Here is a 27,514-nt window from a genome sequence, read left to right on the forward strand (position 1 = left end):
AGGTGCCCGCCACCAAACTGGCTAATTTTTTGTATTTTTAGTAGAGACGGGGTTTCACTGTGTTAGCCAGGATGGTCTCGATCTCCTGACCTCATGATCCACTCGCCTCGGCCTCCCAAAGTGCTGGGATTACAGGTGTGAGCCACCGTGCCCAGCCAGTGTGCTGATCTTTCAAAGTTTCTTTCCCCAACCCAGTCTCTGCTTTAGGTGAGGTCTGTTAGGTGTACATCCTGTCTGTTAGGTGCACATTATTGGCTTAAAATGTACTTTCCTTTGGTGTGGTCTCTTTGGGGCCAGCTGGGAGAAAGAGAAACCAACAGTGCAACTCTTGTGTGTGCGTGTGTGTGTGTGAGACAGGGTCTCCCTCTGTCGCCCACGCAGGCTGGAGTGCACTGCCATGATCATAGCTCCCTGCAGCCTCGAACTCCTGGGCTCAAGGAACCCTCCCATTTCAGCAACCTGAGTAGTTGGGACTACAGGCATGAGCCACAGCACCTGGAAGAATCTCCTTTCTGGCTTGGCTGACACTTTGTACAAAGTGAGGTTGCCCATAGTGGAGTCTTTCCCTGGGCCCTGTTTTGTTCTCAGTAGGGAAGGCCCGTACACCCTCCCTTCCTCTAGACAGAGGTTGGCCTTACCTTTCGATACCTCCTCCTTGCCAGGAATCCTCGGGTGTACGCCTGCATGGTGATGGTGGCCACACGAATCAGCTGATACAGGTTGCGAACAAGATACCCACGGCAGTGCTTCTGAATGATTATGGCTGCCCAGGCTTCTTTTAAGGCCACTGCAGTAATAGCTTTCCTTGGTAAACAAGGATGAAGAGTGAGTCTGTTATCCACAGAGCATCAACTTCCATAACACAGCTGCAAGCTTGGCTAGCATGTGTTTATAAGGAAGGTTCAAATATTTTGCACCTCTCCACATTAAACTCTGTGGGCGGTTTATTCTAATGCCTACTTGAGGCCAGTCCCCAGTTCCCTGTCCTTGAGGAACCACATGGGAACTTTCACTCTTTTCATTCAGGCCAGTCGATTCACCTCCACTCAGGTACCCAGAGAGACCATGATGAGACTGTGCACTGGTGCTGCACTTGCTCATTCATGTACTATTTACATATCCCCCATGGCTGCTTTCATGACACAGCAGCAGGAGAGACTGCAAGCCCCCAATGCCTTAAATAGTTATCATCTGGTCCTTTATAGAAAAAGTTTGCTGCCCCTGTCTAAATGACTAGAGGTGAAGATAATGTCCTTACCTTTACAGTTTACAACCTCATGTACAGAAAGACTAATAAATGGCCAAGAAAGAGGAAAAATAAAATACCACCTAACCAGATCTGTAAGTGAGAGGGGAAAAAAACACTTATTCTGCTTGGGGAAAGCGGATATGTGAGCCAGCCCCCAGTGCAGTAGGATGTCTGTACACAGTGAAGGCTGGAAAAGGCTTTCAGGATGAGGGACCAGCATGAGTAAAGGCATGGAGGCCCTGCAGTGCCTGAAATACTCAGAAAAGGAGTTTGTTTGGAATCACTAAAATAAGATGGATGAAGAAAATTAGACATCAATGAGGTTAGAAAAATAGATGTGCACCATTTGTTATTTTAAAAACATATTTGTTGAACACCTTCTATGACAGCCACCATGCTAAGTCTCGGTATGAATGACCAGACAAGTGTGGCCCCTGCCCTCATGGAGCTTCCATTCTTATGAATGCACCCAGGCTACGGAGGGCTTTGAATATCATGTCAGAGACTGAATGCTATTCTGTAGGAAACACGGGCCTTAAAGGCAGGTGCAGGGCAGTGGCTCAATCAGGCTCTGATGTAGGAAGATGGGAAGGAGGTAGGAGGTGGAGCACGGTGCCATCAGAGTGCAAGGCAGGTGATGCCATGAGCCTAAACTGGGGGCAGGAGTGGGATGGAATGAATGGGATAGGCAAGAGGCCAGCAGGGCAGGATGATCAGGCCCTGGTGAGCCCCAAATGGGAAGGGAGCGTGGCCTTGGCAGGGAAGATAACTGTGGTTTCCTTCCCCAAAGACTGCTGTTATCAACTGGGCCCAGAAGCACAGGAGTGCAAGCCAGCTCAGCTGTGTGATCCATGCCACACCACACACATGCAGAGAAGGCCAGATGCTGCCACAGTTCAGCCTCCAGCTCAGGAAGAAGTCAAGCTTGCAGACGCAGCCTGACCCTAAACACTAGCCTTCTCAAGCATCCTCACAGCATCCCAAGGAAGGGGCAGGGCAGGCAGGGAGAAACGCAAAGTTTATCTAGGGGCACCCTGGTCTCGTGCTTTCCAGCAGGTACACCAAAGCCCTGGAAGTCCCGGAATGACCGTGGTCCTTCAGTGGGCTGGCAGGGTTGTGTGGACTCTCAGGACCCCTCGAGGCAGATGGGATCAGCGCAGCTGGTGGACCACCCTCCCTTCAGCCCTTGGCTTGGCTGGGGCTGCTGTGGTCTTCCTGCTCAGGGGTTCTGCGATTGGTTTGCTGCCAGGCCTTGCCAGGGACCCCCTCTGCCATGGTGCACCCCACCTGTTGCTGGCAGGCTGGTCGCTATTCTTGACATCTGTCCTTTGGATCTTCACTAGGGCCTTGCTGGTCTTAGGCATTTTCAGTTCCCAGAGGAAAGGGGCCCCGGGCCTCTCCCTGAGCTTCCGGAACCCTGACTCTCCTTAGTAACACTCTCACCAGGGCTTCCTCCCTGCAGGGCCCTGGGTGTCGGCTCATCACACAGACGCCAGGCAGAGCCAGCACTACCTGCCCCTGAGAGACAGACCTTTCTTGCCCTAATGCTCACGACCACAAAGGGGACCCATGCACGCCTGCACCCTGGGTCACAGGAGAAAGGTCCCTTGTCCTTGATGGGTCCTCCCCACCGGAGATGATCAGCACAGAAAGCCCCACAGTTCCACATGTGTTCCTTGATTCCAACATACCTCACAGTTCGCTGACCCCGGAAGTACTGCTGGATTATCAGGGCGGCTCGTCTCTCTCGGAGGAATTTTTTCCTCTGGAGCCAGCCACGCATGTGCTTTTGTATCATAACACAACTCTGCCTCAGTTTATCCAATCGAAGTTTCTCTAAATAAGCCACTTGTCCTGCTCTGAAGAAAATTTTGGTTTTACCAAACTGGTACTGATTAGAATCCTGGAAGAGAAAAAATGATATAGTTAGAATTAAAATCTGTCAGATTTTCTATAGTACAGTATTTGGGAAAGACCTTTAGGGATTCAAAGGTGCCAGAAATATTGTGATTTTGACATTTAAGGCAGAAAAACTCACATCATGATCTAGAAATGTATACTTTGAGTTGTTTGTTTAAAATTACCCTGGAGGAAGAAATGGGACTTAGGCTGAGGAATCCATCTGTGGGTGAGAAGGGGAGAGTGTCACTTGCGGTGATTCTCAGTTGGGCTGCCAGAGAACCTCAGCCACTCTCTCATGGTCTCCACATTGGAGGAGAAGAAACTGGGGAAGTTTGGTTTTCTGTCTCCATTTTGGATTCTCTTCACCATCCCCTTTGCTGGACCTTGTAACTCCCCATCTCTTTCCCATCACAACTCATCGCTGCAGCAATGATGCCAGTCCACACAAGGCACCATGCCTGGAGCCCACGTGGCTTGGTGACAACCCCAGTTGACCATATCCTATAGGCCTGGTCCACAGAGGACTGGGTTAGATTGTGGGAGAGCAAAGCAGGATACGAGGACACTGGGGAGGCCAGAGTTCGGATGTGGGTCCCTAACGGGGACTCATGGCCCAGTGAGCGCTGTGCTATAGTCTCTTCAGTAGACAAATGCTCGGGGCACATTTTCTTTCCTTTCAGGTGTTCATGATTACAGTCCTGAGCGTCCGAGACAAAGATGACACAGCATGTTTGGGAGATGTGCTTCCAGGAAGGAGACCATGATCCCAGGAAGTGGGGAAACTGACCTGGATGAGTCTGTGTAAAACCGCCTTGCACACCTCCTTTTTATCGCTGAAGGAAAGCTCTTGCTTGGTCATGAGAATGCCGTAGCGACTGTAGAACTCGATGTGTGTCCACCTGGAAAATCAAAGGGGATCAAAGCCAGGAGTGTCAGAGGAAGCACATCGTGTCTGGGGACTCCACTGCCTTACCTGCCACTGTTGTCATAGGGCCGGGGTGGTGGAATCTGTCCTGAGGATAAAGGCACTGATCTTTGATACCCTGCCTGCCTGGGACACTACCAAGACCACCCTGAGCACACCTGTCTGCCCCAGCAATTGTGCTCTTTCTCCCACTCAGCGTCTTCCCCAGTACATGGGGGAGGCAGTGGGGCCGCCACCAGCAGCCGAGATGCAGTGATGGGGTAAGGAGGTGGTGGTGGCCTCCGTCCCCCACAAAGCCTATTTCTCACCCTCTTCTGGACTTCCACAGGGCAGTGGGAAAATCTTGGGGGCACTTTACAGAAGCCAAAAGTATGTGACAAAAATCATGGCAGCCATGTCTTTGGTTCTCAGTATAGCTCTGATGTCAGGTACTTTTCCCTCCAAGACAAGGACGGACAACATACCTGGAAGGGTAGCTCTGTGCACTAATGCGAATCGTTTCTAAAACGCCACAGGCTCGCAGCTGCTGAACAATTCTTTTGGAGTCAAATCTTTAAAAAGACAATGTTATTATGTGTTAAGGCATCGTAATTGCTCAACATGCCCATAAACAGACACAGCAGACCTGGCTAGACTGTGACCCTATGCCAGGTACCCGGCAGATACTTAATATGTTTCTATTGCATGACCAAGAAAAATAGCACCTCTGCAAAACAGTCCAGAAAGGTGCAGTGGGATATAGAGAAAGGAGCAGCTGACTCTGATGGAGATGGCAGGGAGAAGACCTTGGGGGGACTGGCCTTTGAGTTGAGCTTCAAACGACAACCAGGTGGAAAGAAATATGCTAGCTCGCCTGGCCCAAGCACCCACTGATGCTTGAATTTCCTCTACAGAACACCCAACAGGTAGCTCTGCAGCTTAGGTCTCGCCCATCTGGTGACCCACAGACACACTCACCACCTCCAGACAGCTCATCCCCCTTTAGGCACCTCTTTCAGCTCTAGTAAGCTACAAGGGACTCGTTACACCTTATATTTACAAGCTTTGGGTCTCCTCCATGGGTCCCAGAGAACAAGAATAATGCCTCATGCCGTCATGTGTGAGGACAAATGTTCTGACCTTCTATGACCTTCTGCAAACACACATACTCATTCTTCTTTTAATCAAGTAAAAGGTTCAAGTTGCAAAAACTTTAGTTGTAGAAGATTCTTTCAAATCTAGCCCTTTTGCTTAGCCCTGGAGATGAGGGGGTTTAACCAGAGGGGCTGAGCTAACATTTTATGTAAAGGGCAGCATTGTTCTGAATCATTAAAAAAACCCAGAAACAGGGTAAATCTCCAGACAATTGGAAGCAAATTCTCCAACTTTATGGCAGAAACTGCCTCCCCACGTCTTCACTGTGTGTTGCATAAGAACACTTACTCAAAGGGTAACTTCTCATCATTTGGCTTGATGCATCGAACGTAGTGGGGCGTCGTCGCATTGAGCGTCTCCATGAGCAAGTACAGAGAGCTGCGGAACTAGGAAACAAAGCTACAGATCAAACATGGCTCTGAAATAATTTACTGCTTACATCATGGTAAAAAGCAGCCCAACCTTGTTAAGTTACTCAATAGGAAGAAAAGTTAACCTCATGCATAAACACCTATTATGAAAGGTTTCAGTCCACGACTGTGGTTTATCAGCATGTCCTACTGTTGTGGACAGAACACTAATACTCCCAGACAGCAGAGAACTGAATAAAGCATGTTATTGTGCAAAAGCGTGGTTTGCTCCAGTGTGTGCTGCCTTGGAAGTGGAAGAATGACAACGATGAACTTTTTGCAGTGGAGTCCATGTTAGATTGGAAGAGCCCCAGCGTATGTCCATGTCCAGGCCTGGAATCTGGGTCCTCTGAGTGCCCTGGCTCCCCAGGGCCTGGCTCTGCCTTTAGACCCCTCACTCTCAAACACCTTCTCAGTACCTTGCTCCCAACTGTGGTCCGGAAATGCTTGCTGTTTGGCTTGATGACTTGCTTTGCAGATTTAACTGTAATCATTGAACCAAAAGGAGAAGGAGGAGCTGGATTTTCTTGAAAAAAGTTGGCGCAGAGATGAAACTGGAAGGAACAGAGACAATCTCAATGTCCAAAAGCAACTGCCCACAGTCCTCACTCATACAAGCCACGTAAATGGTGACAACAACTCAGCTAAACTAGTGGGTGGTGAACAACCTCACCAACGTCTACAGCCAAATCTCAATTCCACAAGAGGATCGTCTTCCCTAGGGATGGCCCATGACTTCTTTCCCAAGAATGGGAACAGAGAAGAAAAGCGTGTAAATGTCTGTATGTGGGTATCACTCTAAGTGTCAGAAAGTGGAAACATCTACTAATTCTCACCTCCGTGCCTGGTTCACACTGTGTCTCCACCTGCAGTCTCCTCCTTCCTACTCCACATTCTCATCCCTGCAGATCCAAACCCTACCCAGGAATCTCTTAAAATGTTTTCCAGCCCCACCCCCTTCGCAATGAATGAATTAATTCCAACTTCTCTGAACCGTCTTCATCTTGTATTTGTACCTCGTTTAAAGCACTTACTACCTTCTGCTTTGTATCAGTTATTTCTTTAAATGTCTTATCTTCTCTCAGAGTGAACTTCATATTTTGTTTTGTTTTGTTTTGAGACAGGGTCTTGCTCTAAGAGTGCAGTGGTGCAATCATGGCTCACTGCAGCCTCTATCTCCCAGGGCCAAGCAGTTTTCCCCACCTTAGCCTCCCAAGTAGCTGGGACTACAGGCACGTCACCACTCCCTGCTAATTTTTTTTATATTTTTAGAAGAGACAGGGTCTCGCCTTTTTGGCCAGGCTGGTCTCAAACTTCTGGCCTCAAGCAATCCACCCGCCTCCGCCTCCCAAAGTGTTGGGATTACAGGCGTGAGCCACCACGTCTGGCTGGAACTGTGATTCTTTAATGGTTCTATTAGCTGTCCTTCCTGTCATCTGCATGTTTGATTTCTGATTTTGCATATAGTAGAGATTTACGGTAGTTATCTTTTTGTATCTGTGAGCTACAACTTACCACTGTCCAGAGAGTTCACACGCACACACACACACACGCACTCTCTCTCTCCTTACTCTTTCCTTATATACATCTAGATCCATGTCAATTATATAACAACTTTAGTTACCCCTAGGACTTTACAGACCTTGCTTGCTCTCAGGATTTCAACCAGCATGTCATAGACGGTGTCTCTGTTTTTCTCCAGGAAACCTTCACATTTATACTCTACCTATACAGAGAAAGGAATTAATTATTCCCAAAGAGGCCAAACAATATAGCCTCTAAGCACAAGTTTCACCTCTTTTTTAAGAAAGATTAATAAAAAAGGCTATAGAGGCAATCTTACAAAAAGAGGTCTGGCTTCTGTGCATCATGGCAGCAGCCCCATTATGTATAAGCTGGGAATGTGTTTTCTCTCCCACCACCTGGATTTCTCACCTGCCTGCTGATCACTCTGCACTCACCTGTCGGCTCCCTCTGGCCACAGGGGTCCAGCTGCGCCCTGCGATATATGCAGTTCATACAAGAACACCTGACTTAGGTCTCCCTTTGCCTTTGAAGCCACCAGGAGGAGGAAAAAGCTTAGTGGTGTTCATTGGGTTCAAACAGACATCGTTTCCTAAATCAACATTAATGTGGTAGAAAGGATAGAAAAACCGACCAGCTGACCACCAAGCCTTCAAGAGCCGCCAAGCCCTCAGAGTCAGGTTTAGAATGGGTCAACATTTGCACTGCTTAAATCTGGCTTAGAAAACTCTACATGCTGCCCTTTCTGATGAGGAAGGCTTCTTGAATCCCTCAAACCATGGCATATCCAGGGTGGCTGCTTAAACATTCAACCCCTCCTAGTTTATGCCTCTGGATTGCATATCTTAATATGTGATAATATATTTTTCATAAACTAAAAACGTATATTAAAATTAATTTAAAAAATTGACAATGAGGAAACGGGAGAGTGCTAGAATCTGGAAGCAGAGGGTTCCCTGGGCATGGCCTCTGCTTTGTCCCCCAGGTAAGGAAGTATCCTTGCCAGTAGGTTAAGATCCAGGAACACCGGCTGTTTGTAAACACTTCTTTGTGAATGAAGTACGTGGATTGTTGTACAAATTCTTCTAGAATGGTGGTGTGAGCCACTAGCACAGACAGGCAAAGGTGGCAAATATAGAGCTTTCCTGGTCCAGGCGACCATCTGTGGGGACAGTGTCACAGGCAGCTGGTGCCTCTGCTGGGGACTCTGGGACCAAGGGAAGATGTGCTGAGTTGCTACATCTAAGCTCAGCTGACTTGCATTCAATATGACCTGATTTCTCTGGCCAATGAGATTGAAAACCTAATCTAACCCCATAGTGTGTATGGGTTCTTCCCACCAATCAATCCATAGTCCAGCCCAAACGCTGCCTAGTTCTTTTAAGGGAGACTTCTTGGAAGTGGCAGGTGAGAGAATTACATTTACAGAAACTACATCCTATAAAGAGAGACCCTTGAAAGAAATCCCATATGTGCTTTTTATGGAGTCTGGTCTTTCCCCCTCCCTTTTCCTATGGGACCAGAACCCTGAAATTGTAAGACAACAGCTAGAAAATATAATTTGACATATGATCATTCATTTCATAGGCATCTTTTCAGGAGCCCTTCTGAAAAAGTCTAAGCACTAAAAACTTATCTCTTTTTTTTGAGACAGGGTCTCACCCTGTCGGCCAGGGTGGAGTGCAGTGGCGTGATCTTGGCTCAATGAAACCTCCGCCTCCCAGGTTCCAGCAATTTTCCTGCCTCAGCCACCTGAGTAGCTCGGATTACAGGTGCGTGACACCACGCCTGGCTTATTTTTGTATTTTTTAGTAGAGACGGGGTTTCACCATGTTGGCCAGGCTGGTCTCAAACTCCTTGGCCTCAAGCGATCCACCCACCTCAGCCTCCCAAAGTGCTGGGATTACAGGTGTGAGCCACTGTACCCGGCCAATCCTATATTTTAATATTTTACAGTACTCTGCTAGCACACAAAGGTGATCACAGCTTTCCAGGTTGCTGTCCCCTCCCTCCACCATCAGTCACTTGGGAGTGACCAGCTCTGACTCACAGCACCAGCCTCTGTGATAAACAGACAAGCACAAGCCATTCCCGTGAGCCCTGGCACTGGGCTAGGCCACCAAGGCAACACCCAACCAGGACATGGGAGGAGGTAGGAGCTCCCTTAAGGAAGGAAAACAAATAAGAATGTACATTCAGGGCAGGTGGTTATGGCAATTTTTTCCTTCTGTTTTCTAAGCTTTCTATAATGCGATTTTAACAAAAATTTTTCATTTTAGACAAGTAACATTTGTTTAGTAAAAAGAAAAAGGAGACATATAAAGAAAAAAAAAGACACAAAAGATGAAAAAAAGCACAAAGATAACCCATCATCATCTTGAGTTAACCTATGTTGCAATTGTAATATAGTCCAGTTTAATGAAATAGAACCTCAGAAAAAGATATAGCTTTCATCATAGGAAAGAATTATGCTGTCTTGATTATCATAATTTCATACAGAAAATAAACTGATAAGAGGTTAATGAAATTCAGTAACTTCAGTAAATTCAAAATCAGAAGTGAGGTCTTCTAACAACACATTCGTCTTTAAAGTAGTACAGTTGAAACTAATGTATTTTGCCATAAAAACAAATCAGGAACTGTTAAACACACACTCATCAAAGCTACATGTTAAGTGTGACTTGAATCTGACCAGAAACATTCCTGGCCTGCCTACTCCTTCTGGAGGCTGTACGGGTTCTGGGGTTGACAGCATTGATGGAGACCTTTGCAGTACCTTATCAGCAAAGTGCTGGATGACAAAGGATGTGTTTGACATTCTAGGCTTTTCAAACAAAGGGTTCCTGTTGACAAAATTATTATACAGCTTTTGAAGCCAGTTTTCATCAGTTCCATGTGGTAACTGGAAAAGAAAAATAAACCAAATAGCAAGTAAGAAAACCAGAGATTCATACAGGTGAGGAAAAGCACTAATTCTAAGAAACCAAGGTGATTTGGCACGCAGTGAACTGCTCTCAATTAGAGGCTTTTCATTTATTTATTTATTTATTTATTTATTTATTTATTTTTGAGATGGAGTCTGGCTCTTCCACCCAGGCTGGAGTGTGATGGCGCGATCTTGGCTCACTGCAACCTCTGCCTCCTGGGTTCAATCGATTCTCCTGCCTCAGTCTCCTAAGTAGCTGGGATTACAAGTGCCTGCTACCATGCCTGGCTAATTTTTGTATTTTTAGTAGAGACGGGGTTTCACCATGTTAGCCAGGCTGGTCTCCAACTCCTAACCTCAAGTGATCCACCCACCTTGGCCTCCCCAAAGTGCTGGGGTTACAGGCAAGAGCCACTGTGCCTGGCCTTAGAGGCTTTTAAAAAAGCAACTTTAGGCATTAATTTGTCCTTGATCTTAATCTTTAGGGCACTTTAAAAATTATTATTAATTGACAAATAACAATTATATATATTTGTGGGGTATTTGAGGTGATATTTTAATGGATACATCAATGTCCCTTTAGAAGAACAAAACTTTAAAAAGAAATGGTCACACAATGACTTTAGAATGAAGAATTTTATGTCTATAAAATAGGCAGTATTTTACTTCTTCCCAAAGAAGTCTAAAGGTTCAGGAAAAAAGAGCGTGGGTTCCATTACATGTACATGACCTTTATTCACGGGTGAATGGGAAAGGACTGGCACCTGAATAGAGAGTCCTCCCCTTCCCCTGCCTCAGGAAAATAGTTTTTCTTATTTTACTTCCTAATTAACTCACTCCTTGAAATAAGGGCATACCTCGTTGTACTAAGCTAGTTGCGAAATTTGTTCTTGATACATGTGAATTTTTTTTTTTTTTTTTGAGATGGAAACCCCGTCTCTACTGAAAATACAAAAATTGGCCGGGCGCAGTGGCTCATGCCTGTAATCCCAGCACTTTGGGAGGCCGAGGTGGGTGGATCACGAGGTCAGGAGATCGAGACCATCCTGGCTAACACGGTGAAACCCTGTCTCTACTAAAAATACAAAAAATTAGTTGGGCATGGTGGTGTGCGCCTATAATTCCAGCTACTCCGGAGGCTGAAACAGGAGAATCACTTGAACTCAGGAAGCGGAGGTTGCAGTGAGCCGAGATGGCACCACTGCACTCCAGCCTGGGTGATACAGCAAGACTCCGTCTCAAAAAATAAAAAAAATCCTTTAACCCCGAAACCTTATTAATCCTCTCTTCAGGATGATTTGTTCTTGTGCCCCCATGAGAGACACTGCCAGGCTGGCCTACTTCAGAGCTTCCCAGAGGGAAATGGTAAGAAGGAAACTCTAGAGAGCTCTTCTGGTGAATCATACGATGTTGATTTTTCTTGACGACTCACAAGAATCAGGATGTAAAAGAAAACTCAATTCTTATTAGTCACCGACAACTTGAGTGGAGTCACTTGCTGTTTCCATGCACGTTTCTACATACACCTTGGGACAGCCTCCATGCTGGACGTCACCTAAGAGGTGGTACAGCTCCCCAAGGGTGGTCTACACAGGCTGAGGGCAAAAGGCCCAGCTGGCCCTCTGGGGTCCCTGCTGTGGATGCTGTCCAAGCATTAATATCCATCCAACCAATTGGGTAAACATCAGGACTTTACAAACACACTTCAAAAAAACTGCTTTGCAAAATGCTCATCTGTTACTACTTAAAAGCTGGAAAAAACAATTATTCTTAAAAGTTACCAAACATTCTTCATCCAGTAACTCCAGAATTCCCATTTTTGCTTCAATCAGGTCAATAACTGGTTGATTGTCATAAAAATCTATCAGCGTCCAAGGTATATCTTCCTTCATGTATTCTTCTTGTTCCAGTTTGAAGACATGCTGGGAATCCAAAGTTAATACAGAAAGTAAAACAGAATATTAAAATATGTTTCCAAAGAGCAGGATGTAAGCATTTGGAAAACGTAAGTGGTTGATCTGCAATATTTATGTTTAAAAAGAAGGACCCTGAAGTATAGACAAGGCCCATACCGTGATCAATACCGCTGAGTTCCTAAAGCAAGTCTAGCTGTCATTCTCCCACCTAGTCTGAGTGGGTCTCTACCTCCTAGGACATGGCTTGGGCCAGCCTGTGTCACCACCAGCACCACATGGTACTCAGTGTGGTCCTACAGCCCCTTCCTGCTAGCAGCTATCCAAGGACAGATCCAGCCTCTTTGGCCTAATGCAGCCTGGCTGGGTGGAGCCAGCTACCTGAGAATGCTAGTTGCAGGGCCGGTGGGAGAAGCCCACCGCTTAGAGATCTTTGTGCACTACTTACTTGGGCTGTAAGGGTATCAGGGAGGCTTCCCAGAGGATGTACTCAGGCTTACCACGGAGGATGAAAGAAAGTTTGGCTGGCAGGTGGTGAGGTGGGGTGGGGCATCAAGAAAACCCTCCTATGGAGGAATCCCAGTGGGAACCACACGAAAGCTCAATGGGTGCTTGAGAAACGCTCCTCAAGCAGGTTAGAAATTACAGGAGGACAGCAGGCAATGTGGTGGCAAAGAATGGTACAGTCAAATCACCCGAGACCTTCACACCCTCCCTAGAGAATTCTGGGCCTATGGCCTTTTTCTAGGAGCAGTGAGGACCCACTGGAGGGCGGAGGGGTTAAGATGAGACCTGGAGGATAGCTCAGAGGAGGGAAGAACCAGAGGCAGTGAGACCAATGAGGACTCAGCCCGATGCTCTTGATGGCTGGGACTCAGGGAGGAGGAAGAGGAGGGAAGAGGTCAGGATGAATGTCAGGCTCAGGACATGGGGTCCATGGCGTGACTTGACCACAGAAAGTCACGTGGAGGGTAAGCAGGCTGAGAGGAGAAGGTGGCACCTGCACTTCTACACTTGCTACTGCTGAGCTCCCTGGGGGCATCAGGTGCAAGGCCCAGTGGCAGCCAGAAGAGGTGGACTGGAGATCAGGAGAGTCCTACCCAAAGCTTTCTGTGCCGACAATTGAAGGTACTACCCCTCCTGGGAGGATCTACACATTGACGGATGATTCAGAAAAAGGAGAAGAGGAAAAAGGAAGAGAAGGAGGAGGAAATAGAAGAGAAAGAGAAGGAAATGGAAGAGGAAGAACAGGAGAGGAGAACAAAAGCAAAAAAAAAAACAACCAGAATTACAGCTTCTGATTTGTGATTTTTGGCAAGACATCTGGTGTAAGTGCCACTTTGAGGTTAAGGTAGACATGTTGGGGAGCAGCACACCATTGCAGCCAGGGGACAGGCTAGCAGCCACAGAAAGTTTGACTTCAGGTGAGTTATACTGAATATGTACTTGGAATAAATCTCAGCTGTAGTTATTAATGTTAAACTTCCAGGAAAGCCTTGCAAATGCTAAAGAAATAGAAATTTACAATGGAATGAAATTTAATGGTTATATATGAATTAATTCTGGGCTAAAAAAAAAAAAGAAACTTCTACTGAGTAGGATTCAATGTTAGGTCTTCTAACAATATTAGACAGTTATTATTGACTCTTTTTAAATTGATACATAATAGTTGTACATAGTTTTGTGGTACATGTGATATTTTGACACATACATACAATGTATAATGATGACTCATTTTTAAAACAAGGAAACAGAGGCTCAGAGAGCCCAAGGTCCCAGAGGGAGGTGGTAGAGCTGAAATTCAAATCCAATTTAGTTTGAGCCAAAGCCCATGCTCTCCAAGACGTCATGCTATGTTTTCCTCAGGGGTTCTGAGGGAGCATAAGACTGAACACTAACAAAGGTATAACCTTTCCTTGGAGTAACTGTTGGGGTATTAAAGTGTGATTTCTATTATGAACTGGAATCAACATTCTTCCCATGAACACATAGCCAAAGTTTAGGATGTAAGCTAAAAGGAAAATGTGAGTTAGTAAAGCATTTCGGCTTTCATGGCTTTTCAGAAACAGAGCCAAATATAAATGTTAAGGAGGCAATTAAAAAAAAACATATGAGAGTAGTTTCATGGTAGAGCCAATGTAGAAAGATGTCCAATCAACTTTTAATTTCATCGATTTCTGTTAGGAGCAGAAAGGCGTCAGTACTGTTGGGAATTCAAAAGTGAATTCAATAAAGTTCTTGCATCTAGGGAACTGATTTAAGAGGCTGAAATTGTATTCAATACACATAGCAATAATAAATGCCCAAACAGCCACAAGTAGCATTTAGTCAACATTTTTAAAATTGTCTTATTCATCTATCTCAGCACTTAACTTGGTACCTGGTATACACAGTATGCACTCAAAAACGTCTTTGGAATAAACAAATCTTCCCAGTGGAAAAAAAAAAATTGGAATCCATCTCCTGTCTGTTTCCATGGGAGAATACATTTGATCTTATTGTTAGTTAGGAAGGTACCATATATGTCTTGTTCTAAATTAAGGTTGGAGAAACTCATTCCCATAATCCATTGGCCATCTGCTGTTTAGTGCTGCATGCGTCGAGATAAGCACTGGGCTGAGACAGACAAAGAATGCCAGTCCTGGCCTCTCCAGGTGACCAAGTCTATTTGGAGACTTGCATGGAAATGATGATAATTCCATGTGACAGGCCTGCAATAAGGAAGCACATAGGAAGAGGCCAGGAGGTATCGCGGGAGGCTCTCAGGGAAGCTGCGTCTCAAAACACAAGCTGGAGTTGGCCACGTGAAGATAAAGCAATGGGGAAATAACAGGAGCACGTGGGTTAAGGCAGAGAAAGCAGCAAATGCAAAGACAGAGAGGCTCGAAAGAAAGTGGAGGCCTCAGGCAACCAACTAAATAGTTTTGCCTGGCTGCACAGAGGGTCTGTATCCAAGAAGGGCAGTGAGGCTCACACATTGGCAGGTGATTCAAAAAAAGATGAAATAGATGAGAGGGTGTGATTTCAAGATTTGGCCACAAGGTGGTGCAGTGACCCAGCGTGAGGCTCCTTGCATAAAAATTTCAAACCTCAAGAAGGAAGAATGCCTCTTTCCATGATCACACACACCCACCCACCCACCCCCCAAACACACACACACACACACACACACACACACACACACACACACACACGGCTGAGAACTAGTCAAGAAGGCAGAAAGGTCACCTACCATGTTAAACTGCTGTTGCAGTTTTTCATTAGCGTAATTGATGCAAAATTGTTCAAAGCTGTTCACATCAAAGGTTTCAAAACTGAAATACAATTTAAACAAGTTAAAACATAACCTGAAGCAAGACATATGCATTTGTTTATAGATATTTTTTGACACTTAAAAGCCTAAACGTTTGCTATGTCTTCTACAAGTTTTAAATACCCCTCACAGCTTCTGGTTTTAATGATATCCTAGTAGTCAGTTTATAAATAACCCTTTTCCTGGTTGTCCCCTGGAAGAAATCTGGTAGGTATAAAACACCTACCTCAAGCCAGGCATTAAAATAGGCATGTCACCATATGGTGCAGTCCACACAACAACAGTGATATTGGCAATTATTATTCTGACTTTATAGGTCAGAAAATAAGCCTGAGAGGTTAAGAAACTTGCCAAAGGTCACACAGCTTGTGTCAGAACTTAGCTGCGAAGCTGCCTGACTGTGATGCCTGTGCCTCCAATGAGAAGGCAATGTGGTTTCCTATTCTCTCCTTGTCTGTTGAGGGGACGAGCAGCACAATTGCAGCACAGTTTTGCCTCCCTAAGGGGTGCTTTCATAGTTCCTAGAGGAAAAGGGCAAAGTCATTTCATATCCTACAGCCTAGCACACCCCGTCAGGGATGAGACAGACACAGCTGGCTTCCATATTCAGACTTTCATCAGCTGCCTCTGCAGTTGCCTTGGAGTTGCAAGCTCAAGAACTGAGAGGAGCCCTTGGGGACAGGCCTGGGAAGCAGACTGGATACGGCACAACAGTGAGCCACATGGGGCCTGGAGCCATCAGGATTGTCCAAGGGGCAGCTGCTACTCAGCTCCTGCTGGCTGTAGCCATGGATGAATGCGGCCCAGGTTGTTAGATTAATTGATTCTTAAGAAAAGTCAGAAAACTGGGACTTTAAAGTGAATAATCCCACTCTGCAAAACACGGTGTGGGCCGAACAAAACAGAGGCACCAAATTTACCACCTGGCCAGATGAGCTCCTGCTGGAAGGCAGCTTGCTGAGCGCTTTAAGGTGTCAGCATTTATGCACGTCACCTCCCATAACCCTAACACAGCCCTATGTGAAGGGCTCCTGTGACTCCACTGTCACACATGAGGGTCAGAGAAGGAGTGACCATGGTGAGGACCAACAGCCAGCAAGTGGTGCCAGAAATGCAATTCGACCCCAATGCTTGGTGCCTCCAAAGCTTTGTTCTTAATCGCTCTAATCCTGAGAGGTTCCTGCCAGCTCCTACCACAGGTCCCCTGGGAGTCTCACTTGACTGAGCTGGTTTGGCTCAATCTGGAATTCCTGGGCAGGGTAAGAACCTGGACTGTCCTCTAGACAGCTCCAGGGTGACTCACAGCAGCTCTGACAGCCCCATTCCACATGCAGCCTTGGTGGCTCAGAGATTCGGAGGCTGGTCTGCTCATGGAAGCAAGGCCAGGGCTGGGCCTGGGGGAGATTCAAAAGGGTCTCACTGAGCTCTGCAGCTCACAGCTGGGGCCAAGGGCAGAGCTTTCTAGAACCTGGCAAAATGTCAAACATCAATGCATTATTTTAGGGCACAAAGATCTGAAGTTTAGGACCCATGGAAAGAACTAGATCTGTGACTTAAAATGCTAGAGGCACATTGGCTATGACAGCACTTCATATTGGAACCATGCTTATGGTTTTCAAGGTACCTGCATAATTTCTTCCACCATATGTTCAAACTCACCCTGCAAGAGAGGCCCCATCTTGTAGATGCAGAAACTGAGGCTTGGAGAGGTTCTGTGACTTTCTTGCGGTCACGTAACTGGTATGCTATGGAGCTCACCCCCAGGGGTCTGACCCCCAGACCCAGGTTTTTCCAACTCTGGGTCCAAAGAACATAAATACACGACAGGCTGGGGAGTCACCAGCCTTCATTTGCTCTCAGCTTAGACCTTGAAGCTCACAGCTTCAGCTTTACTTGCTTTCAAAGATGCTAACTCTTCCTTTGAGTCTTCCTTATTTCCAAGTCAAAAAGAGCTTTCTCAAAAGTTGCAGGTATGCCTGGGCGAGGGTTAGCCTAGAAGCGAGGCTGCTGGAGGGGGCGGGAAAGGCTTGGCCCCAGGCTGCGGCCCTGCTGCCTAGAGGAAAGCTGATTTTTTTGGAGGTGTATCATGAACTCAAGGGTGGCAGCAAACAGGCTATTGTTAGAATTTTTGAGAGGAATCTTAAAATAATTTACTCTAACAAGTCTTTGTGAATTTATAAATACTCTTGTCTCAGGTTTTTCCACATAGCTGAAAAATTCAAATTCCTTATTACAGTGGTTCTGGATCCTGCCTGGGGGCCACCGTCCAGCTCACTACTCCTTGCACATGGCTGCCCTTGCTCCGTCCCCACCCCCTGCTAACCTCCAGCACACCTTCCTCCTTTCCCAGGACTCATCCCAACCTCTACTGCTGGCCTGCCGCCCTCACCAGTCTCAGTCCCATGGTGGCAGGAGCCGTATGTCTATGCTGTTCAACCACTGCCTCCAACACAGTGCCTGGGACATAAACATCTGTTAGATAAAAATATGAAATAATGGCCGGGTGCAGTGGATCACGCCTGTAATCCCAGCACTTTGGGAGGCCGAGGTGGACAGATCACAAGGTCAGGAGATCGAGACCATCCTGGCTAATACGGTGAAACCCAGTCTCTACTAAAAATACAAAAAATTAGCCGGGCGTAGTGGCAGGTGCCTGTAGTCCCAGCTACCCAGGAGGCTGAGGCAGGAGAATCACTTGAACCTGGGAGGCAGAGGTTGCAGTGAGCTGAGATGGTGCCACTGCACTCCAGCCTGAGCAACAGAGCAAGACTCCATCTCAAAAAAAAAAAAAAAAAAAAAAAAAAGAAAGAAATAATATACTGTTAAAATAAAGGACAGCCATTTAAAAATACATTTTAAAAACACCCAAAAGAACAGGAAATAACAGAACAATTACGTATTTCCACCACAATGAAACAGGACTATTTTTAATGAGGACTATCCATTTTTAAAAGTTGACTTAAGCTTTTAACTGACTGCTCAAACACTTTCTTGGAAGAAGACAAGGTAAATAATTGACTAGGCTATCCCAGTAATGTATTAAGCATTTTATAACTGTTGACATGTACTATTAATTGGGAGCCATATGTATTCACTTAGGATCTAAATTAAACAAAGCAACTCCCTTGAGGCACTGTCTCCCATTTGACAGCTATGGGAAAAGCTGCCTCTCCACCTGGGTGCAAGTCCAACAGCGTGATGTGGCCCTGTCCCCTCCTCCCCAGGAGGCAGCAGCAGGGCCATGAAGGCCAGGGCTCGGCTCTCCCCTTTGCATGGGGAATGGGGTTGAGCTGCTTTTTGCCATGGTGTGGGGACGATTCCCCAATCCAGGTGAACACTCCATGATGCCTTTCATGGGTCAATCTTCCCCTTCTCCTGCTAAGAAACCAGGGTGGGTCCCAGGAGAGGGACAAGGGCTGGGCACTGGGGCCAGCTGCTAGAAAAGCCTGAGGGATAACAATCTCCGTGGAGCCCTCCATGCCAGCTTCCACTCTGGTTACTCCATAGCAGTTTCAGCACGAGCTGAGCCCGGGGTTTAGAAAAGGAGGACCAGGCAGAGAGAATGAAAAAGAACCCAACTCCAGGGTGGGATGAAGGGTAAGACCTCCTGGAGGAGGGCTGGGGAAAATCCAAGACCTTCTCACCCAAGAACGGAAAAGGATTGGGGTCGGGGGGTGGTTGATCAGAGACCTGGGTTCAGTCCACCTCTGGCCGCTGGGCTTGGGCAAGGTGCAAGCCTAGGTGACTTGTCATCCCCTGTGATTCGAATGGGAAGTGACCTCGGGGCTCCACACCTCAGGGGCCTTTGGTGGGAAAAGCAGAAGCAGGAGCCTCACAACTGTGCTGGGTTCTCCCATCAGCAGAGCAATTGTGACCAAGTTATTGACTCTTTCTAAGTCTTGGTTGTTGCAGCTCTAAAACGGGGATAGTTATAAGGTTGTTTAAGAATTAAGTGAGAAAGCCCATGGAAGCCAAGCAGCCTCAGAGCTGGCACACAGTAAGCTCTTGACATTGGTCATTCCTAATTCAGCATCTCTTTAATGCACTTTAAATAAATGGCACCATAGCCCAGGAGAGTGTACTTAGCATCTATAGGGGCAAAAGCAGAGAATGTTATCTTTCTAATCATGTGAAATACAAAAGAACCAGAACAAAATGATCTAAAAACCATGGGGCCCTCAACATTTAAAGGAGGAAAGACAGGCTCACTGAAGAGAATCTTACCCATAAATGTCCAAAACACCAATAAAAGTGTGCTGCTTGCCTGAAAACTGCAACGCTTGGTTAATTCTCTCCACAATGAAGTCGAACAGGTGAGCATAGATCTTTTTGGCCAGTGCATCCCTGGCGTTGACAGCCTGAGGCCTGGTCATGGGTTTTACCACCGTCTCAGAGCTTGTGACGATTTTGCGATTGCACAGCCACTGAGCAACTCTGCCACTCTCCAGGCCCAGGAGCTCACAGAACACCTTCAGGTGACTGTCATCCTCCTTCAAAAACAAGCACAAGCCCCGTCAGGTGGCCCAGCCATCCAAAGACACACAATCCCACTTGGCCAAGGCTCCCATGCCCACACTCAGGCCTGTGCAACAGCTGAGTAGTAGCTGGCACAAGGATGCCCAGCCTCAGGAGGTGGAGACAGACCTGGGAGTAGAGCAAGGGGGCTGCAGCAGCACGGGTCCTGCACCTGGCCCTTGGCAGACCACCCCTGCAGCAATGCCGGGGAGTCCAGGGCTGCGTCCCACATTGATTTTTCATTTTAACCAAAGAATGTCAGCGGTGACTAACGCCATAGAAACCATCCTCTCTAGACCCCGCCCTGTTCCTGTGGATGTGGATGCAGCCCTCTCTCTTCCCTTTGAACCATCCTGGGCCACTTGTCAGAGTGTGCACTCACCCTGCCCCACCTCGTGTTGCCAGCGGTTTGCCTGGATGGTTGGTCCAGGAGGTACCCAGGTGTTGTTGCCAGGCAGAAGCTGGTGGGAGTCCCGTGGCTGAGCTAGTGCCTCAGCTGACACGAGGGCTGGGGTGGGACTTTTCCTGAATACACAAAGTGAAATCTTGCTTCTCCCCCAAGACTGGGCATGAGAGCTGCCCTGCTGGCCAGCAGATAAAAAAAGGGAAGAGGTGCTCCCATTTCCCTTCAGCCGGTGTGAACAAAGTGCTCCTGTCCTCAGGCAAGGATGTGACTCCCAGCTCTTCTCTCAGGCAGGAGAACTCCCAAGGCAGGCTCCCCTGTGGGCACCATTCCAGCCCACCAGGAAACCCACATGATTGCACTAAAAAGCCTCAGGACACAGTGCAGGAAGCCATGGAAACAGTCCTGCCCCTCCCTGCGCTCCACCCACACCCGCTGCTGACCAATATCACAGTAACACAGAGCTGGCTTTGACGTGCCTGACCTCATAAGGGAAGGGACTGGCGGTGGCATTTGGTTTCCTTCCTTCTAAGAAAGAATGAAACCTTCTGAGTCAAAAACAATTCAGCGGCAGGTGCTGCTATGGGAAAAAAATGCAAAGGGGCAGCAGCTTTTCAAAAAGTCAGATGGCTTCATCCAAATTTAACATGTCCAACATTTCAAGTTCCTGATACAAATGGGTGGAGATGGATCCCAAATCTAGGATCAATAATTATAGGACTGGGAATTTTCTACAAATATTCTTAGCAGACTTTCCAAAGGATTTTCAGTCAATCAATTTTAATTCCTCCTCCAAAATGCTACCTTAATAAGAAGCTTCACGGGAGAGGGCTCAGTGTGATGGCATTTGTTGGGTAGAAATCACATTTTTAGTCTATGGGGGTTTGGGGAAAAAAGGGCAGAAGCCCAGCTTCTCTGAGGTAACTGAGCAAGGAAACTGAGGGGGATGTGCCACTTCAGACACACCACACTCTCCCCCAGGCCTCTCGTCACCTCTCTCCCTGCTTTCCCACTTGGGGAACTGACTCACTCTGCGAGGTCTGGACACTGCGGGCAGGATGGGGGGGACGCTGAGGCGAAAGCTGGAGGAAAAGAAGGAGAATTACTTCCTGGTCATGGCAAAAGGCCTAAAACGCTAAGCCAGGAGCTCATGCTCCACTCTGCTCTGCTCTCTCCCCAAACCGTTGGTAGCAGACAGCCAAGAACTCACTGGTTACACAAAATGATCAACTATTCCCATCAGTTGTTTGAGGGACATGAAAACAGACATTGTTACGGACTGAATATTTGTGTCCCTCCAAAACTCATATGTTGAAGTCCTAACCCCCAACGTGACAGTATTTGGAGATGGGGCCTTCGGGAGATAATCAGGGTTGGCTAAAGTTGAGAGGGTGAGGCCTGCCATGATGGGATCAGTGTTCTCATAAGAGGCATCACAGTGTCTGCTCTCGCTCCACCATGAGGACACAATGAGAAGGTGGCTGTCTAGGAGCCAGGCAGGAAGTCCTCACCAGAACCGACCAGGCTGACACTGTGCTCTCAGACCTCCAGCCTCTAGAACGGTGAGGAAACAAATGTCTATTGTTTAAGCCACTCAGCCTGTGGCATTTTGATATGGCAGTCTGAGTTGACTAGGACAGACATGTCATTGTTAATGCAAAGCTTTACAGGTGTGCAGATTCCGTGTTTCATAGAAACATTTTTTACTTGTATTTGTTTTCTTCTTTACATGGACAATGATGAGACTAATTAAACACATACCCCTCCCCCAAGAATCACTACTCATAGTATGTGTCATAGAAGAAACACACATTAAATTAACTTGTGTCCATTAAATAAAGAAATCTTTCACAAAACTTACAATACATTCCCAGGAAGCCAGCACCACTGACGTCTGATTCAAGCAGGTGTAAGGAGGTAGTGGGTGTCCTTCTGCTGAAAACTAGCCAGTGACCTTAAGGTCCTACATGGTCTGCAATCCCCCTTCCCCACTCTGGTCTCATCCACACCCTCCCTGTCACTCACCCTCTGGATACATGGACCTTCCTGCTGTTTCTCAAATGACGTCTCCTGCCTGCGGGTTTCTGCACTTGCTGTTCCTCCCCCATCCACAGGCACAACCTGCTTCTTCATCCCCTTCAGGCCGCTGCCCACCACCTTCTCAGAAAGTCTTTCTCTGACCACCCCACATGAAAGACACAGCGCCTCTGCATGCCCCCTCTGCTTTACTTTCCTCTGTGCCAGCCGTCACCAGCTGTCGGAGCCCATATTTGCTTGTCGTGTCTCCTCCCTACCCCTGATCATAAGCTCTCTGAAGGGCTTCTTGCTTTGTTTTGTTCACTGCTGTTTCTCCAGATGCTATGACAGTCCGTGGCACTTAGTAGGTGCTTCATACATACTTATTGAGTAAAAGAAAATCATACAGAAGATCCATTTCCTCTCCTCTACTGTTGCAAGGGGAGGAGGCTTTACTCTTTGAAGGCAAGCCCTGGAAACCCTTGCCGCCTGCTTCCTGTTAAACCAGTCTACCCAGGAGGCCAACTATGCCTGGTGCTAAAAAGCAAAGGCGGGTCAGCTGCGAGCCGGTTCCACTATGACCCTTAGACAAAGGAAAAGTAAAATGAGCATCTCACACTAACTGAGGACCTCTCGTTGCCCACCGTGGTGATTTGCACATTGCCCAGATGTAGGATGGCTGCCAGGATTTTAAAAACGTCCATCTGAAAATCCTCCTTGAAACCTGAAAACAAACATTTTCCCAGATTAGAATACTGCATCTCTTCTCTGACTAGTAAGATGGGCACCTGGATTCATGCGAGATATGCAGGTAGCATCAGTGCCAAGCTCTGGGACAGGAACATGAAGTGGACCCCAGGGGCATCTGGTGCACTGTTCCTTCTAGTCGACCTCTGTAGACACCTATCATAAGTGTCTATACACAGGTTTCCCCTTTGCCATGGCTGCTAGGAAGTTGAACACAAAAATTAATATCCGAGTAACCATTTCGCATCAGGTTCCTCGGAGTCATCTTGCTTTGATTCTGTGCTTGATTCTGAATGTTTTTCATTTTTCTTTTTGCTCACAAGCTCTCTGAATCCCTGAATTATTTTTTAGGTGGGATTGCTGGAGGGATTCCGTTTGCCCCTCCAGATTCTCTGGTCTCTGCCCCAGGGGACTTGCTATAAACCAAGGCGATGGCCTTTCATGCCCTCTGGCCTTTGGTTGGGTTTGATTCATGGGAAGCCCCGGCAGGAGAAAAGAGAAAGGAGAAGAGAAGGTTCCGAGTGCGTCCTCCCCAGCCCCTTTCCCTGCAAAGCTGCCTCCAACTGGCTGCATGGCCTGACTGACAGAAGGTCACCACTCCTCTGGGGCTGACTTTACCCAAGTCTCCTTCTAGGCTCCAGAAACACTTGGATGCCCACATGGGAAAGAGCAGTGAACAGTTCTGCTGCTGCCCCCCAGGTGCCCACTGCCCCTTGTATTAATAGCTCCCCTAGACTCCACTCACACCTTTGTAGTTGTAAATAATAAATAACCCCTCCCTCTTATATTCTATTGTGAGCCTGCCCCATGTTTCCTACTGGGAGTTTCAGTGTAGTAAGTAGAATATAAATTATGACTACATACCATACATATTCAGTCACCAGGAGGGGATTAGCACATTTCCTGGAGCCAAAAAGAAAGAAAACCAGCTGCTAGAAAGGACTGTGTTTGAACCCTGTAAATCACAGTGTAGACCTGCACGCTGTGAGCCCGGTTTTGCCAGGTCGGGATCCCCCCAGTGTGTGTTAATGACACCGTGGTGACTTAAGCAGCTGAGAGATGCACTTGAGGTGGCAGGCAGGCTCATTCACACCAGGCAGGCTGCCTGGTCCACCCTGGAATGGACACTGGAATGGAAGCCAGTGACCCCTCACTTGAGGATACCTGGAGTTTTCATCAGCAGGTAGGTCATGTTCTTTAACAATTTCAAAACCTACAATTTTTTTTTTTTTTTTTTGAGACAAGGTCTCACTCTGTTGTCCAGGCTGTAGTGCAGTGATGTGATCAGGCTCACTGCAGCCTCGACCTCCTAGGCTCAAGTAATCCTCCCACCTCCTCCTCCTGAGTAGCTGGGACTACAAATGTGCGCCACCACACCCAGCTAATTTTTTGTAGAGACGGGGTTTCGCCATGTTGCCCAGGCTGGTCTTGAATGCCTGGGCTCAAGTGGTCCACCCTCCTTGGCCTCCTAAAGTGCTGGATTATAGGCATGAGCCACTGCACCTGGCCCAGAGTCTCCTCTACTACAAAGATTAAATAAAATCAGTCTCAAAAGATTTCAATCCGAGAACACAGGGAAGACTCCAGCTCCAGCTAAGTCCAGGCACTTGCTGCCTTTCCATTTGGAGGTAACTCCTCCATCTGAAGGACAGATGTGTCCAACAGAAATATACCCCTAGGCCTCCACCATGGTAATGACAGGTTAAGTGATCATGAGCAGCAACTAAAAACGCCAAGTGCAGGAGCCTCCATTCTCACACTCCTCCCTGCTTTCTGTGATCCATAACTAAATCCCTTAAACTACTCCAGGCCTTCTAGAAACACAAAAGGGAGATGACAACTCCAAAGCAATAATACGAAAGAAAGAACTCAAGACCTGTGTTAAGTAATCATCCTTAGTGAGCCTGTCACACAAAAGCAATGCCAGCCTGAATCAGATTTCCAGGAGGAGCTCACTGGTCAAGTTCCTAGAGCCTGAGGTCCCAGGGGCAGCCTGATTCCAAGGTGTTCGTCCCGTCAGAGGGCAAGGGTCATAGCAACACTCAAATGGCAGGGATCAGTGGATGAATCACATGAGAAAGACACAGCAAAAGGGCAGAGGAAAGGGATTTTTTAATCAAAATGCATCCCCTCGCACTTCTCCAGGGGTAATCTCGCTGCTAGCTGAGGGATCTCAGCAGCAGAAACGGAGGGGAAGGCGAAGGGAACACTGCCTCAGGCACTGTCCTCGGTATTTTCCACGCATCAGCTCCTCTCATGCTCACTACAACCACACGAAGGAATCCTAGTATTGTTTCCATCTCACAGAGGAGGAAACTAAGGCATAGGAAGGTTAGGGAACTCACCCGAGGTTACACTGGGTAAGGCATATCTAAGCAGTTTAACACCAGTGCCCACCGCAATATGAGAAAAGACCCACAGCGTTCATGAAGCCATCTAGCTTCACCCTAGCGTGTCTAAACAGAGAAGTCCCTGATGACCTCGTGCAAGACAAAGGAAAAGTTTGAGCTGAGGTACCCTCTCTTGAAGGGAGAGTTGCAGGGAAGAGGTGCAGTGGCCCCAATCTCTTACCACCTGCCCACTTCACACAGCACAGCAGGCAGCCATCACCATTAACGCCATAAGAGGACACGGTACTCCACCTCTCCACAAAACTCCAGAGGGCTTTGTCCAAAACGCCTAAGTCTGTGCACAGGCTAAGTGTCCAGGGCCAACCCTGCACGTGCAGGGCCCTGAGAGTGAGTGCCTCTCTCATCTCGTCCCAGTCTTGGCCCTGGGACTGAGGAACGTGATGTGGAAATCTGTAAACATAACCTAAGTTGTGTGAAACATGGGGGCAAATGGCTGCAAATTGCTGATCTCCAACAATTAGAAAAGGTTTCATGGAAGAAGAGATGGTTTTACTCAAAGTATGGTGAGGGTTTGGACAATTGGGAATGTAGAGAGCTAGAAGGCAGGGAGTAACAGTTACCATGCACCTGCTGTGTGCTTGGCCTGGTGCTGGGGACTTTTACATACACTTCCTCGCGAGTTGTCATGAAAGGTAAGGTGCGTTGCCACTCACAGATCAAGACACTAAGTCTTGGCCGGACACGGTGGCTCATGCCTGTAATCCCAGCACTTTGGGAGACAGAGGCAGGTGGATCACCTGAGTTGAGGAGTTCAAGATTGGCCTGGGCAACATGGTGAACCCCATCTCTACTAAAAATACAAAAATTAGCTGGGGGCGGTGGCATGTGCCTGTAATCCCAGCTGCTCGGGAGGCTGAGGCAGGAGAATTGCTTGAGCCCCGGAGGCAGAGGTTGCAGCGAGCCGAGACTGCACCACTGCACCCCAGCCTGTGCGACAGAGCGAGACTCCATCTCAAAAAAAGACATCAAGTCTCAGAGTGGGTAACCTTAGACTCATACCAACTAGGATTTGAATTCACGTTCATTTGATCCCAAAGCCTACTCTATTTGCCCTACATTATCTTCCCGTGAGGAGGAGGACATGATAGAGGTAGGGGAGAGTAGAAGGATCAGGGAGATGAGGGTGGGCAGGGCAGGGCATATCCTTCAGCCCAGCCAGAGCTTGATCACCTGTCCCCTCCTCACACACCGAGCCCCCTCTCCGTGGAGTACATTATACAAAGATTGAAATGACGACTATAATTATTTTCAGCAAATGTAAGTCAGTGCCGAAAGTGTTTATCCTATTATTATAAAATGTTTAAACTGCCTTTCTCCTCGAAGCAGGTTTGAGGGAACAGTCTGATGGTGATTTTGCTTAGAAAACCATCTTGTTTTCATTCTCCATTATCCAGCTGTGATCGTCTTGCCTATTCCTTGGACATATTTAACCTGAAACTCTTAGCTTTTTACATTCAGATACAGTCAACCAGGCCACAAGAATGAAAGCACTTAGTATGAATCGGCGGGAGATTTCAGCAAGAGAGATTTCAGCAAGACATAGAAATGGCTGGCCGGGCGCGGTGGCTCATGCCTGTAATCCCAGCATTTTGGGAAGCCAAGGCGGGTGGATCACGAGGTCAGGAGATTGAGACCATCTTGGCCAACACGGTGAAACCCTGTCTCTACTAAAATACAAAAAATTAGCCAGGTGTGGTGGCGCGTGCCTGTAATCCCAGCTACTTGGGAAGCTGAGGCAGGGGAACCGCTTGAATCGGGGAGGCAGAGGTTGTGCCACTGCACTCCAGGCCAGCCTGGCGACAGTGCAAGATTCTGTCTCAAAAAAAAAAAAAAAAGAAAGAAAGAAAAAAAAAGAAAGAAATGGCTGAAGGCATCACCCTGATCAGAAGCTTTGACTGGCAGCTTCATGTGGATGTCTAGACTCATACAGAATGAGAGAGTGAATGCCTGTTTTTATAAATACCATCTGGTAGACAGCCTTTCTGAACATGAGCTCTGTGTGGGAAAAGTAAGGCGAGAAGGATTGGGAACAACTGGCTGTGCTGTGACAGTCGTGCCTGCTCCACCTGTGCCAGCATCTGAGCAATAAAAGATGGGGTTTTCTGTACCAAAATGAGATGCTTGAA

At 47.3% G+C, this 27,514-nt stretch overlaps 1 protein-coding gene across 4 annotated transcripts in view; it reads right to left on the minus strand.

The window, feature by feature from the left end:
- The window catches only part of MYO5C (myosin VC), a 105,080-nt gene that overhangs the window by 52,309 nt on the left and 25,257 nt on the right, over positions 1 to 27,514 (minus strand). For all 4 annotated transcript variants that reach the window (XM_024232524.2, XM_054531489.1, XM_054531490.1 and 1 more), the window contains 12 exons: positions 22,848 to 22,954; positions 19,521 to 19,786; positions 15,216 to 15,297; positions 11,852 to 11,992; positions 9,921 to 10,046; positions 7,263 to 7,346; positions 6,040 to 6,174; positions 5,499 to 5,596; positions 4,541 to 4,627; positions 3,939 to 4,050; positions 2,941 to 3,152; positions 639 to 804 (listed from right to left, as the gene is read on the minus strand). In XM_024232524.2, coding sequence (XP_024088292.2) covers positions 639 to 804; positions 2,941 to 3,152; positions 3,939 to 4,050; positions 4,541 to 4,627; positions 5,499 to 5,596; positions 6,040 to 6,174; positions 7,263 to 7,346; positions 9,921 to 10,046; positions 11,852 to 11,992; positions 15,216 to 15,297; positions 19,521 to 19,786; positions 22,848 to 22,954 — 1,616 coding nt within the window. The remainder of the gene's footprint in view (positions 1 to 638; positions 805 to 2,940; positions 3,153 to 3,938; positions 4,051 to 4,540; positions 4,628 to 5,498; positions 5,597 to 6,039; positions 6,175 to 7,262; positions 7,347 to 9,920; positions 10,047 to 11,851; positions 11,993 to 15,215; positions 15,298 to 19,520; positions 19,787 to 22,847; positions 22,955 to 27,514) is intronic.

This window comes from Pongo abelii, chromosome 16 (genome assembly GCF_028885655.2).
Source record: "Pongo abelii isolate AG06213 chromosome 16, NHGRI_mPonAbe1-v2.0_pri, whole genome shotgun sequence".
Taxonomy (NCBI): Eukaryota; Metazoa; Chordata; class Mammalia; order Primates; family Hominidae; genus Pongo; species Pongo abelii.